The 16128-nt window shown below is 31.6% G+C and overlaps 1 protein-coding gene across 2 annotated transcripts in view; it reads left to right on the plus strand.

Annotated features, from left to right (window-relative positions):
* The first annotated feature begins 4353 nt into the window (after positions 1-4353).
* Positions 4354-16128, plus strand: part of LOC106109494 — a 30953-nt gene continuing 19178 nt past the window's right edge. For both annotated transcript variants that reach the window (XM_013291013.1, XM_013291014.1), the window contains exons 1-2: positions 4354-4537; positions 12923-13013. In XM_013291013.1, coding sequence (XP_013146467.1) covers positions 12939-13013 — 75 coding nt within the window. In that variant the 5' untranslated portion in view covers positions 4354-4537; positions 12923-12938. The remainder of the gene's footprint in view (positions 4538-12922; positions 13014-16128) is intronic.

Here is a 16128-nt window from a genome sequence, read left to right on the forward strand (position 1 = left end):
AATTTAGATTAAATTTTTTTAAGACGGAGTACATTAATACTGTAGTATTTTAAATTATGCCAACCACACACGATAGGTTTTTCATGACGCAACTTATCTAACCTGTTGGCATTACTGTGAGTGTCATAAAACTGTAAATTTGTCTACTATGAACTTGGTTTATGCCAGCAAGGTTCACCTTTATACGAACCTATCGTGTGCTGCATTCATAATAATTAATTTTCTATTATATCTCTTACAATCCACATCTCAACCACAATAGAGGAACAAGGCAATTATAATTTATTTGCTTAATAGCGTGTAATTTTCCAGTACATTTTTCTTGGTGGGTAATAAAAAGGTTTTTTAATATTTTCTCAGAGAATCGCCGTTACACGCGCCGCGCGGGCTAACCTTGCCTTCACTTGCAGCAAAGTGCGCGGTTAATTTTTATAGAAAAATCTGGAACAGAAATAACCTTTGTAACAAGCTAGATAACGAGATTTATTTCCTTTGAAATAACAGAGGGAAATTATGTTTTGTTGAGCGTAGGGGCAATTTAAACTCAAGGTTCGTGTGGGCGATAGCAAAACGGTTTGCATAAAAGGTTTAATATATACAATTAAGATGATTAGCGAGTCTGTTTTTAATATTAAAAAGATGTTAAACCAACTAATTATAAAAAAACAATTTTGCTGGGTTCGATTCAAGTTTAAAATTCAAATCACTAAGTTTCAATAAACTGATTATCAGTAAGCTTTTGTCATTTTCAGGCTACATAATGAAAGGATGGGAACGTCTACATAACGAACAAACATCGATTGAAATCAACATTCAATAAATAGAAAACAATGCACTGTGTTGCACATACGCATAATGTGACTGATCATAATATCCTGCCCGAGATAGCTCCTATTTGATAGAGGAAGAAAGCAATTCCCTTGGAGCCTTTCCACTCCCGATTTGCGAGTCTATCTACGTAGTTTATATGCGAAGGATGAGACCCACACGCATACATTTGCCAACGCCCAGCCCACCTTTCGGTCATAAATATACCGGCTCTACACGTATTTTATAACAGCATTTAATAGCTTGAACGTAATGATGTTAGTTAATTATGATTTATCTATATAGAACGATCAACGCTTCACGTTAAACTTAGTAAATATGTTGAACTTACAACTAGTACGTTCAGTTTTTTTTTATAGATTTGATCGATAAAAAAAACTTCTATTAAATTGTGGGCATGAATGTCAATCTATGAAATGATTCAAAAAGTATCTAGTTCAGGCTTAAAGTGGTAAGAAGAGAAACATTTTAAAGTAGAAAATCGTAAATCTAACATCATCGGTGTTCTACCTTATCAATCTCTCTACATCCCCAAAGAAGGACTCGGAGCCTACCCCAAGTGCGAGATGACGCCATAATCAACCTGGCTGGCCCACTGCGGGTTGGTCAAATACACAAATATTTTTGAATATCTTCGACGATATTTGCAAGTTGCTTCACAATGTCACCATCACAGTAACGTAAAGTAAATTATGTATATTTGAAATTAAAATATCACATTAGTACATGGTAGGATTCGAACCCAAGACCTGTAGATTACAAGTTAAGTGTGCGTTAACCTCCGAGCCGCCTACGCTCGCTATCTGACTCGCCTGTTCGAGAAAAAGCCGCTTCAAGAATGACAGAATGTATAATTAAAACTTCCCTTGTAATCCAATTGCGACAAAAGTTTCAGAAGATACTTTATACTCGCCTTACCTAAAGCTTATAACGTTTTAATAAAAATGTTATCTTTAGTTGCAGTAAATTATAAGTATTTGTCTCATTAAAATAGGTTTAATGAATAAATAAATTCTTGTATTTTTATCGTCTATTAGTTTTAAACTGGATAGACTACGTTGTTTTTTTTTCGTTTTTTTTTTTAATAATGTAATAAAATTAAATAAAAAAACAATAGCTATGTTTATGTGAAAATACTTTATTTATCACGTCCCGATTCGTCTGAACTTTCAATCTCTGGCACTTGATGCTACCTCATTAATTTGTTGACAAATATTGAAATAAGATCTCGAGACTGAAATATTCAAATAGAAGCAACTTGGATCACAAGAACTTAGTAAAAACATTACCTAATTGGATTAAAGTATTATCTTCTTTCTATGAAATTATATTAGGTTTAAAGCAAAATATTATGATCAACAAATAGAAAATAAATTTCATTTTTAAGCAGTATTTCGCACTAAGTATTTAATCTTTGGAAAACGTGTTTTCGTAAATTGTGAAGCTCGTGTTTTCTTTCCTAAGGAGATTAAGATCGTGAAAGCAAACAAATATCTTAACGTTATGATTAATATACTTTTCATGTTTCAATATAAACTATATCAATATCGATACAAACAATAAAATTGGAGTATTTGTATGTAATATCGAAAGTGAAATTCTAGATTTCGCGTATTTGCGTTACTGATAATGAAAATAACATTAACATTTTAATGAAATTGGGATTAAAAAAAACAAAAGTGAGTTGTTTAGGTATTCTTCTAGACTATGCTTTACATCTATACCAAATTTTATCAACATCCGTTTAATCGTTTAGATGCAAACACCAACAAAACGTCCATCCATCTAAATTTATAATATTGGAGAAACGTCACAAATAGTGCTTCCAGTGTTTACGTTCGTCTAATTGTAATTCAACGCAGTATTTAATCGCTAGATTACAGCTATATAAAAGCCTTCATTATAATATCAGTTGTCTTGGTGACTGAGAATAATCAATTTTCGTAATATATCATTATCGACATATTTTTCAAGAAACACGTTTTCTATTTTTAAGCTTTTGTTTGTAATATTCTCAGTCCCTAAGGAAAGATTCGAAGCAACAGACTTTCGTCATCGCAGCACATAAATTTAACTCCATTTAAAATCGCTGGGGAACAAAGTTACTTTGCAAAAATTGTATTAGTTAGTTACATGAAAAATTACTGACGCCATTATTCTAATCAAATACGCCATTACGCTCCTTACAGTGATGTGTAGGGATGGCTACCTCAGTCACACTCCGTGCATTTAATTTAACAATTGTCTCACGGCTGAAAACACTTCGCACCGTGAGCGTCGCTTACAATCTGTCAGACGTTAAAGTTTTAATGCAATTTGGAGTTAAAGCGTGGCCTTGTTATTAAAAACGCTTTTACCTATTTAAATTTCCTTTTCATATATGGAAGTTGATGATCTCTATTTCGGTCGTCAACCCTATAAATTATTTCTTATGGTACACAGTTAAACCTGATTGGCCAATTTAACTTTAAATTGGAGTCGGTTTTCTCAGGACGTTCATTTACGGAATATTTTACTCAACACATTTTGTAAAGATGAAGTCAATTTTATTTTAGAATCATTGTCGTTTTTTTTCTTAATATCAATATTTATATGTCGTATAAAAATATCGCTAACATTATATGACATTAAGTAAAGGGCCATCTAAATTCGCCTTAATAGCGAAGTGAACGCTGGCGATAGACATCCACAATAGCCAGCGCGTTGCCTATCTTTATGCGACGTGAAGGGAACGCACAGAAAGATGATATTTCTATTAAAAAGTATTTAATATTTCATAAGATTCAGAGTCCCGCCTCTCGCCAGACGAATTAATTTTATTCTCTTTAACATTTCCATAATTCAAGGGTAACAGTTTTAAGTTTTGAAAATTCAATTATCTTATTTCTTATCTCATTCATAAAAACTTACAGAAAGATATCTTACTAATATTGTAAACTTTTACGTTTGTTTTAGATGGACAGATCCATTCAGATTTTTGTTAGAACTTGCGGCTTAAGCGGCAGAACGGCAAGCGGCAAGGGGATGGAGAATCGTGCAAAATCTAGTTGTTTATAATATTTGTGCTAAAAACAAAATTTAGTATTACTTTTAGGAAACTTAGATTTACTTCAATATGATGCGTTAAACTTTGGTGTAACTCTGTAAAATATTTGACTTCATTAGAAAAGATTTAAAAAAATCTATGAGCGGACTTTTTTTGAAAAAGAGTCACTTAATACTGTAGCTACTAGTCCCTGAGAAATATTAGGATTAAACATAAGAAAAAAATCTGATTTAACTTGTTCCGCTGTTATGAATATAAAGGAAAATAAGCTCAATACTAATGATCATATTATAACGCAGGTGGGGTAAAAAGGCGTAACGGAGAGGCGAGCTTACTTGTAAGAGGATGAGTAAGGTGGCGTAGGGTGGCGAAGGGTGGCATGGCAGTAAAACTGCGCAGGTCGCTAGCGAAGCAATATAAGGCGAAGCAACCGAGGAGAGATCAGTCCCTCGCGGAACGCCGTCCTAGTTGGACGGTTCTCTCCGAACGAAGTCTGGCCCCGGAAAGTCGCGCGCGGCCCAACACCCGCCCGCCTCAGTTTCTGCCCAACTGAAACTGAGGCACGCGAAAAATTGTGACAAGTGTCAAAACTTTACTTAACTTACCAGTGAGTGTGTGATGACCTGGGACCAGACTTTCGAGGCAAGAGGTTGACCACAAAAGGTAAGTAAAGCGTTTTTTTTAAGTTGTGAATTAATTTCCGCTTTTTCAATTATTTTTTTTTGGTAATTTAAAAAAAAAATTAAGAGACATTTATTTTTATTTAGTCAAAACTTGTTACTTAAATAAAAATCCGGAAGCCGTAAAAGTTTTCAGTAACCGTATAATTTTCAAGTCTTTAAAAATTATTACTTCTTGGATTCTTTCTGCAATAAAAACACCGTGTAAAATTTTAATTCTCTCTTATCCTAATTACTAAAGCTATCAAAGCTTTTATGTTAATACAAACAAAGAGGTTACTTTGTCTTTTTATTTCAAACTTGACACAGTATTTTTTAGCTTTTGTTGTCCGCGCTCAAAACGTGTAAGATGTTTGGTTTTCTGTCATTATTTATACGTTTTCAGACAACCTATTAAGTCATAAATTCCTAATTATCGTAAACATTTGATCGGAAAATGATAAAATTTAAAAGACCGTAAATTTTTACAAGAATCGAAATATGTTTTATGTTCAGATGAAAAATTTAAGTTTTATTTTGCATATTTTTTGGTTCCCTTTTTTTAGCTGAGCTGCTGCTGCGACGTCTATGAAGATTTTATTATTTGCAGAATTAAATTAAATAAAGGATTGAAGAAAAAAGTTTGCGTAGTTTCTTTTAAAAACCATTTCCATTGAAGCTGTTGAAAATATTTTGTCTGTAAAAATATTTTCCCAAAGATTTTTTTAAAAATGTTTTCATCTAGTAATTTTACATTTTAAACAAAGGACTTGAATAAAATGTGAGGATTATTAATAAAGTAGATAAAGTACTTTAAAAAACATTTTATTTTTATACTTTGGGAATATATTTTTGGTACATTTTCCAGGTTTTGTATATTTTTGGTGTATATAAAGAGCTGTGCGCATAATAGGCAATAAGCATATGACGCCAAATTGGACCAAACTTTTTCAGCGAAATTTAATGATTAAAAAGTGTGTTTTTTAAAGAATAGCTCAAAGACTTACACATTTACTACAAAAATCGAGAGAATATCAAATTGAAGGAGCTAATTTGCCTAATTTTGCATTTTTGAATGCACTGTTCTGCATTGTACCTTGTACTGATCAAGTGACAATACGGGTACAATTACGAATCATTTTAAAGTTCTTACAAGAAGTAGGGTAGTAATGACATTTCTTCGACGCTTGGAAGATAGATGCGCAAGAGTGTAAGACACTTTTGTTTGCGATTGTACACTGCTTTCTACTTTATGAATGAGCTATGACATTCATTAATAGCTTGTTATTGTATTTGTACAGCTTTATAGGTGAGCGGCATTATTATTAACAAAAAATATTGAAGGTAGTTCAACATTTTTCTACGGCGTTCAAGATGTGTATTTCTACCCTCCTTTTTAGATAGTTCGGTTTTGCGTTTTGAATCGGCAAAGGTTAGCTTTTCTTAACTCATTTGAGCTTTGTTCTGCTGTGCGTTTTTATGATTTTTTAGATTAAGAAGACTGACTTGTTAAACTATTATGCAGATATTTTACAATAATCATTTGTTGCGATCCGAATCAATTAATTTGAGTTCGCAATATAATTTTTGGTATTATTAGAACAGCATAAATGGTTTACTTCGTGTAATTTTTTGAATTCGACAATGAATTAAAAAAATCAGCATCCATAGAATAGACATCAAATGAATTACTACATTTAAAGTATCGACAAACTTAACACGATAATAAAACGAAGAGGACATCTCTAACGGGATATAAATGACTTTCGACTACGATCCCTTTTCCCTAACTGAGAAAATGGTTAAATAAATGTTATTTGTTGAGATCTTGAATAGAAGGCCTTTGTTGTGGGTACCCTCATTTTATATCATGCGTTTACGCAATTAATGTTAGGTATCTCTTAACAGTTACAAATGATTTGCGGTCTACAAAATAGGAGGCAGGTTGTTTTGAATTGACATTTCTGATTTTATTACTAACATTAATGAAGACAAAACCTAAGAAATAATTGACGACAAGACTAGACTGATGAAATATCCAGCTTGCGAATGACCAAATAGGGCGAAAGATAAAGAGATTTTGAAGATAAAACGCGAATCTGGTCTAAGAAAACGGACTGAAAGAGGTGAAATCAACTGCTTCTCACAAATAAATTGATAAATTTGGAATAAGGACACTTTTATTAAGTCACAATTTCAAAATGGATTCTAACCAAGATCGGACTTAAACCTTAATTTGATCCAAAGAGAATAAGGATGCGAAATGTGATGCCAGTTAAAAAGAAAATCTAAGTCAATTTTATAATTTGCGACAATACCAAAGGGGGTAGAACACAAATAAAATAAAAGACCTTCATAACTTAGAATTCAAACCTTGAAGAATGATACAGAATGACTTAGAAATGTAGGCCGAATCAAAAGACAACATCTTGATTAGATTTGAAATAGTTAAATTATACCGTCACAAAATTGAACGTAATAATATTTTACGGAAACGAGCAAAGATACAGTTTTCGAAATTCAAATAAATATTAGGACATTATGGAACAAAATTATGGACACTAAGAGCGGCTGAAGTGCGATTGTCGATTATTTCGCAGACAATTGAACTGTTTAGTTGCACAATTAAAAATCGAATACTGTGCCCACAAATAAAATCATAGAAATCAAAGTGCGACTAAACAGTTATCTGATATTAGTCAAAGGTGTGCCCGCGCTTTACAAGAGTATAAGACAACACATATCGTGCAAAATAATTCTATTGGAAATTTATTTTCCTGAAAACGTATGACCGATAAGAGGGAGACAAAGTGAATTATTAACTTTAATAATAAACCAGTATGGTTTTATTATCGGCATGATAGAAAATGAACGACAAATAGCTATAATCGTATCTAGGCATCCATTAAGCCAAGTAATTTTCAAGCAATTCCATTCTGAGCTCTCTAGTCGATAAAATATTGCCTTGCGTTTAATGGCAGATAAAGTCAACGTTAATAATTAATATGCTTTCCTTACTCATTTTTCATTTATAAAGCTTTTAAGAAAAACCTTAATGAAAACGGGATACTGATTAAACAAATATGTTCTCATTTTGTTAGCAGAAAAATTCTACACGTTAACAAAATCGTAATTTCAGTATATAATGAATGTACGATAGAAAAACTTGATGGAAAAAGCTATAGCTTTAACTTGATAGAAAGCATCTTTACATTTTCAAAGCCCAAAGCATGTAATGCATAAATGAGATTATAAAAATATAATATCCAAATTAATCAATGTACTTTTACTACTACTACAATGTAATCCTTTGGTAAGATAGTAACGAGGTTAGATTGAGACCGGAAAAATAAATTAAGTGGCACAGAGCGGACATGATCATACCTGAACTAGGAAAAAATATAGACATACTTTTAAATCTCGCTTGCTAAAAACACTGGGATGTATAATCTAAAAGTACCGAAAATGTTGGAAACGGCAAACGAGATACGTGTAGAGAAAAGACAAAAAGGGAAATGGAAAGAGATAATAAACAAGAAAGTCTAAGAGACAAAACGTAATCTTAATCTACCCTTAAAAGTGTTAATGTTAAAAATGTTTCATCTGTAAAGAAGAAATCAACTTCAGCAGACCAGTATTAATCAAACATCTTCGAAAAATATTTTATATTGACTAAGTAGAGCTTATTTGTCAATATAAGTCGAGTGTACTGAGCTGCCTCGAGGGATGTCAGATATGACAGGGAGCTATAGATGAACTCCACAGATAGATGTCTGGAGGAAAAAATAAATCAATCATCCATGTCGTATACACTAACCGCAATGTTTTCTGTTTTTCAACGTTGTGGTGAGATAAATAAATGGTTTCCTTCTTAAGGATAAAAGGTAGCTTTTAGAAAATTGTTTCGGATAAAAAAAACACGAATAATGTTAATTTTTCATTGCGTAAGTGCGAATAGATTCGATGAACAAAAATAAATTAGAAACACAGAAATAACAACAGACAAAATTTGCGACAATTCTAGAAAAAGAAATTAAGAGAATGGGCTGTGAAATTGACAGCACTTGATTATAATCTTGAATAAAAAAAATTGTTCCTATGAATATTTTTTGTAAATATTTGACGATAGAACATCGATAATTTGATCTTTGCGCTGCCTTTCATTCTAAAATATGATATTACAGCAAAGTAGACAAACACTGTAAGAAAGCTATCGGACGAGAATAGACGCGAGCGTGTTTTCCTAATCTCAGATAATCTTGGAGTAGCTCTAAAACATCGCAATTGTCTCTGGAGTTTGGACATTGGAATTCATAGCTATCTTAATATTGAAGAATCTTCATAAAATTTAATACGAGCTGCATCGATTTTAATGAAATAAATGAAAGTCAACCAATAAAAGTTTCTGTAAATCTATAAATGTAATAAATTGAACAACAAATAAAAAAAATAAACAAAAAAAAGCGACCCACCTGCAAGCACTACATTTCGGATAAAAAAAAGGATTTTCAAAATCGGTCCTCCGGAGCCAGAGATACCGTGTAATACACATAAAAAGAATTACAGACGAATTGAGTACTCCCTCTGCTTCTTTTGAAGAGTCAAAAAAACTCTTAATTATTAGTCTGGTTAAAAATATTATATTTCAACATTTCTTTAGTATATATTATTACGGTAAATATTAAGAAACGAGGGATAAAAGCTGAGAATCGTTTACGTTGTTCATTCATTCGAGAGTTGATTGATCGTGTTGCGGTGAAATTCACTGGTTAAATATTGTAACAGATAAATCACAATTTGTACGGTATTTATTTTATAAATAAACTAGCTTTCGCCCGCGACTCTGTCGCGTAGAATTAAAAAAAACAAAAGTGAGTAGCCTATGTGTTCTTCCAGACTATTACATCTACATTTATACCAAATTTCATCGAAATCCGGTGAGCCGTTTAGGCTACAAATTCTAACAAACGTCCATTCATCCATCTGTCTATCCATCTAAATTTTTGCATTCATAATATTAGTGAGTAAATAAATGACAATAAATGTAAAATAAAGATAGAAATCACTTTTGAAATCAAAACAACCAGTGTCAATGGTGTAGTATTACGACTTGTTTTGAAGTATTCTTTTGTCACGAAGAAAAACAAAACATTTATCTAGACCTATTTAAAGTGAAGTACGCGCAATAAGCTGAGAATAGGGTTGGTATGCATACCATTGGCATGGAAACAAACAAAACGCACCTAGATATGAAAACAAACATTACCAGCTAGACAAATATTCACTATGTTTATTTATCTTGACCCCTATATTCTTTCGAACCAGTATCTAAAGATATAATTTACATGTTCAATTTACGATACAACTATGTTAATTATATCGTTAATTATCAATTTATTTCGCTAAGGTATTTACTAATACAACACCTATTTCTGACTTTATAAGTACGAGATTATAAGTATTAAAACGTACGCTATAAATATTAAAGCAAATTTGATTGAGGCAAAAAACAAAGCAATACAAATTAGAGAACTTCCTCATTGGAATTGGGGAAGGCCTATATCCAGCAGTGGGCAGATAAAGGCTGATGATGAGACAAATTAAGATATTTGTGTCCAAACAAAAAACGTATTTAACGAATCTTTTATAATACAGAAATACGTAATTAACAGTTTTTTTTTTTTCGTTTTATACGCCATCAAAATACTGAGCATTTTTTTGGTCAGTAAAACTTTACAGAAATATTATACAAAAGTTAGTATTTATACAAACCAAAATATTACGGCACTCTCGAATTCTCGTGCGAACGTATTTTAAGAACGGTTAAACAGCTTTTCGTTGAGTTTAAGACGTTCATACATAATCCGTTTGTTTATTTGAATTGGGCATATAGGGATAATAATTCAATTTTTCCGTCACTATAAATCACTTGTTGAAATAGTTAAGCACGTCGAGAAATAGGGTTGTATCTACGCAGCAAGTTAAAATATTGATTAAGTAAATTTTAAAAGTAATATAATCTGACAAAAATTTTAAAATGTAATAATTAAAGATCTCTTTTGTTTTTACAAAAAATGTTAATAGGGTTTTCACTAAACAATATCTTTAAGATACTTTTTCGATAAATTTAAAATGATTATCCTTGATCATGAAATAAAAAAAAAATATCTTAAAAAAACAGTAAGTTTACAAAATGAAAACACGCCTACTCCTTTTACAAAAATATCAACACGAACAAAGAAGTGGGCAAAAGCTAGTATATTATGTATCAATATTTCAGCGATAAAACTCAATGCTCTCGTCTAGCGGGAACATCAACAATTCAACGCTAGCAACGCCAGGTATATTTCCTACGGAGAATTACGAGAAATATCACTCACTTTACCTTATACGTGAGATAAAAATTCCACCTGATATCTTTTGCAGCATTCGTATGGAAATTTTTATCGTGTATCAATTTTCACGAATCAATTCTCTTTACATAAAATATTATGTATTATAAGTACTTGAGATACAATCATAGAAATCAATTACTTATTGAGCACGTAGTAGAAATGTTACAAGTGATAATTTATTTGCTCTTTAAGGCGCTTAAGATACCGCGATAATGGGTAGGCGTGAATAGGTCAATACAACTTCTTCTTTCCGAACACAAACCTTAATTTTAAGGATTTTATTGCTTGTAATATAGCTACCGTCGCGTCCATTCTTTCACAATCAAATCAATCTAATGTTTTACTCTTTACTTTTACTCTTTTCTATACAGACATTCGATTACCCGAACGAGAAATAATTGAAAAATTTGCACCTTTTTCAAAAATAATAACATGCATCATTAAAAAACATCTTTTCTAAGACTTACTTATCGTATCGCCCAATTATTTAAGCGTGAAACCATTCTTTTTTCTCGAATTTGGACAAAGTAATCGAAGTATCTCTTCTGGCATTGAAAAGAGCAGCAAATTACATTATATATAATATGATATCCAAAATATAACAATTGACTTACGATAGCCCTTATAGCTACAGCCCTAATACTGGACCTATTTTTAGACCCAAACAATACGTTACACATGTACTGACAAATTAAATATAACTACAACGATTTACAAGTTATAAATCCTACTGAAACAAATGGTTAAATTTTTAAATACGAGTACAAATATAGCACAAAATGGAAGAAAACCAAAAATGGAAGGAAGTTAAAGGACGAAAATGGGATTTGACCAACTTATTGCCAGAATTATTCTTGTCCTAATGTGGCATTTTTGCAGATTGGTTCTAATTATCTTGTTATGATAATATTGCACAGAAAATATCGCTTCACACAACTGGCTTTGATATAGAAACATTTAGGAACACCGATGAGTCTAATCAAACTATGAAATAAGTAATGCAAAATTCAGACGGTCTGAAATAAGAATAAATGTCGGCGACGAAGGAATATGAGAGTAACGACATTGAGTTCAACTACCCTCAGTCCAGCGTTATGAAATCCTTTGACATGCTGGACAAATCTTATAAATGGTTATAATTTATAGACGTATGTAGATGTAATTTCAATAATCGTCAAAAAAATCAGATTTTTTTCGAAATACCTAACTTTAACTAAAGCTTGTTTTCGTTTTGTAAATAAGAAGTTAGTTTTTTTTTTAGGTAAACAATGAAATGCGATACGAGGCAATGATGTGCGATCTACGAGTATAGCGACAACACCGAATATTAGTTCCTTCATACATTTTAATTATTTCATTACTGCGATTATCGTTAACCTTATTTATACCCACATTTAAAAGCGATAGAATATTTCTGAGATATTTTGAAAGGATATATTTTCAAGGTTTCGAAAAGAAAAAAAAAACAATAGGTATTTATCATGTTATAATTTATGGCTTCTTGTTATATTACTTCCTTCCTTCGAGGAAAGTTGGAGGAAAAGATTTCTATCTCCCTGATTCTGTTCCGTCGTATCATGAAATGTTAGTTTGATGAAAATGGAATAAGTTTCGCAAGTTTTTTTTTTGTTACCTCTTTCCACTTTCCTGAATAATATCAAAGAAACTTCGAAAGGTAGTGATGCGAGTAATATAATTATACAACAAGACTATTGCTAACCTTGTTTTTTTGGTAAAGAAAATGTTGTGGTAGATGTTGAGACTATGAAAATTACACGAAGTAACCCAGATGCTGTTATATTTTAAAAATAAGATTTCCAGATTTCGAATGTATCCAAATTAATTTTGATATTATATTTAACTTATATTGTATTTATTTGACCGCAATTAAACATTGAACTACCCACAGACATTATTAAATTCACATATGCTATACTGAGTGCATATGCATGTTTTAACAACACTAACAATTATTAATAAATTTTCATTTCTAGGCACAACAACATCAAAATGCCGCTAATCAAGTCTTGCTGCTGTTGGAGGAGCCTGCGTAGGGGCTGCTATGCATCAGGGACTTACACCATGGTATTTATAAAAAGGGACTACGAAACAAAATTAAAAGTCCATTTCACGGGGATTAAGACATAGAAATAACAGTCCAGTGGTTAATATTTTATTTGACTGCGTTTTTTCTAGCGATCTCAATAATCAAACATTAATTTATCTAGACGGACAGGATACCTACAATTTTATTTCTCTCTTTTTATTTAATTTTTCTTTGTTTTTATTTATTTATCTATTGGGAATTTTTACTATTAAAGTGAAAAGAAGAAATCAGCAGATTTGTCGACAGTTGTAAAAAGGGGTTGATACATTATTCTACATATTAATTACACGTGTAGTTAATTTTAACAGGGCAACGTATGCAGTACTGACGATAACGTATACCGCATATTACCGCGAAGTTCCACAGCCGACACACTTGTCGTCCCTTTTTTTTCTAAAGAGAATGAGCGGAATGAAAATATGTGATAGTTGAACCGCACATTTAATGTGTGGCAAATCTATCCATAGCTTTCGATTCCTGTGGATTTGTGTAATTTACGATCTCAGTTGACAACTTATACGAGTAGTGCGGATTTAGCATTTTTTTGTCAATTCCAGGAATTTGTAAAAGATCTTAATAAAGTTTTAACTAGATTCAACTCTTAATTGATATTTGTTTTACGATTATTAAAGTTTAAAAAAAATACAATTAAACCTTTATCTAACAAAGGTAAAATCCGTAAAAAAAACCTTTGTTTAAACGCCAAATTTATAGTAAGACTACAAATTTAAAAATGTCTTTAAAACTACCCTATCTTTCATTGTCCGTTTATCCACGTAAATTTCGTAGTTATGCTTATGAAGATACGTTTTACTAGATATAATCTCACAGTCAACTAAGCTTTTAGCGATTCTTTGTTCTAATAAAATTTTCTCTTTCCCACTAATTCAACGGTCTCCAAGAACGCAAATAATTTTCGATTTCTTCGCGAAGCTTTGTCGAAAAAGAAATAAGGTTGAACGGCAAACGATTTATAATAAACCGCTATTGAAATTAATGGATTTAGGTCAATCAATTTACATACCATTATAAGTCTAAATAATGTTTCTATCTATATAAGTTAACAAAAATATTTATTGGAGCCGTGATCTATGTCTTTTTTATTCCGTTCTAGCTTTCGCCCGTGACTCCGTCCGCGTGGTATTGAAAAACACAACACTGAATAGCCTATGTGTTCTTCCAGAATATCCTCTATATCTGTCCCAAATTTCATCGAAACCCGTTAAGCCGTTTAGGATACAAACTCTCCAACATCCTATCTAAACTTTCACATTTATAATTTTAAAAAAATCAGTATCTTTCTCGATTATTGTCTAAAAACATTCATGCCAATAAACAATAATATACTGGCATTTAAAACACTTATGGGCGGTTTCCGAACTACTTTTAACCATAACATAGTGCTCATGGTTCCATAAATTTATAAATGAGATTCCGAACTACGGAACTTGAGTTTTACTCAATCAAAACTGTGTTGATCTTGCACTAGTGAATGGATAATGATAAAACACATGAGAACTTCAGAAACCTAGCTTTAGTAGCGGTTGTAATAAGTTAATTAGTGATAATCTGGCCTAAGTTTCCTTTTTTTACAAGTACTAAGTAAGTTAGACCGATATATAAATTTATAGTGTAAAAGTGATTGGCAGCATTGGTAGGGAACGCCTTAGATCAACTAACATCGATCGAGTTTGCGTCACTTTAGGGAAGAAAAAGCTAGGTAAACAGTCTACGCAGTCAAATGTTAAGTGTGAGGGGATATAAATACATTTCGAGTATAGAAGCCTTTTGAAATTGAGTTTATTAAAATCTATGAACTAGAAACAAATTTCATCAGCGTATTTCTGACTTATAGTCAAACGTCAGTCCTAGATTTTTAAATTAATACAAAGTTACAAAAAACATCAAGATCATAATTTGAATTTACAAGACAATTCGTACTCAGTATTGATAAATAAATTCGTACACGTTTAAAAAAAAAGGTGAAAAGGTATACGCGTCTCGTAGGAGATACGAAAGTCACTTAAATTGTCTACAATGGGAAACAAAAGGCTAGAAGAGTTTAAAAAAACCATAAAGTTATTACCACTTTAACGATTACGTAAGCTTTTTTATTTCTTTATACATGTTATACTTTAAAGTTAAGTAAGTAAAAACGTTCCGAAATCAGTATACGAGTATTTGAAAGGCATTTAAACAAGACATAACCTTTATAATAGCGTCATAAATGTCTGGAAAAGCGACATTATTTACCTGTTGAAATGTATAATCAATAAGAACTTCGTAAAAGACCCATCTCTGTTACATCAAAATATCGGCCGATTAAAAGTCTCTAGTCTATAGTGGCTCTAAAATTGTATGGTTTCAAATATGTATACTAGTTTTTGCCCGTGACTCCGTCCGCGTGGAATTAATAAAAACGAAATTAAGTAGCCTATGTGTTCTTCCAGACACTCCTCTACATCTATGCCAAATTTACAGAGATCCGTTGAGAAGTTAAGGCTACAAACTCAAACAAACATCCATCGTAACTTTCGCATTTGTAACATTTATATGATAAGAAGTATGATGAATTATTTTAACGTGTTTTCCTTATAGTCGTAGGGTAAATAGTAAATTAAATTAGTAATAAGTTGAACGTAATACATAATAATCACATGCTAAGATAAACTACAAAAGTTACACTCCCATTTATAACAATCTGTTATATCACGGATAAAATTACACAGACAGAGGTAAAATTAATTGTGTGTTCGGGATTTTTTCGTACAAAAGTGAAAGCTGAGAGCTTTTGTATACTTTTCGGATGAAGGTGAAAATAGAGAAAACGTATATGTGTAAGTCTCTATGGAAGATATTTTTATTGCGATACTAAATTTGAGATAAAAATTCACACGTTACATTTAGCTACATTTAGATTTTAAAAGGCCTTTGTAATCCGGACGTGGATTCCTCTGTTAAAGTTTTGAGGTAAATTTAATGTAACAATTCACATTAAAATTGAATCGTTTTTTTACCGTTTACACATTAAAAAAGTATATTGTGTCTTACATTTTGGTAAATAATATTCATTTACGAGATAAAATAAGAAAA

Source organism: Papilio polytes, unplaced genomic scaffold, assembly GCF_000836215.1.
Source record: "Papilio polytes unplaced genomic scaffold, Ppol_1.0 DF821288.1, whole genome shotgun sequence".
NCBI lineage: Eukaryota > Metazoa > Arthropoda > Insecta > Lepidoptera > Papilionidae > Papilio > Papilio polytes.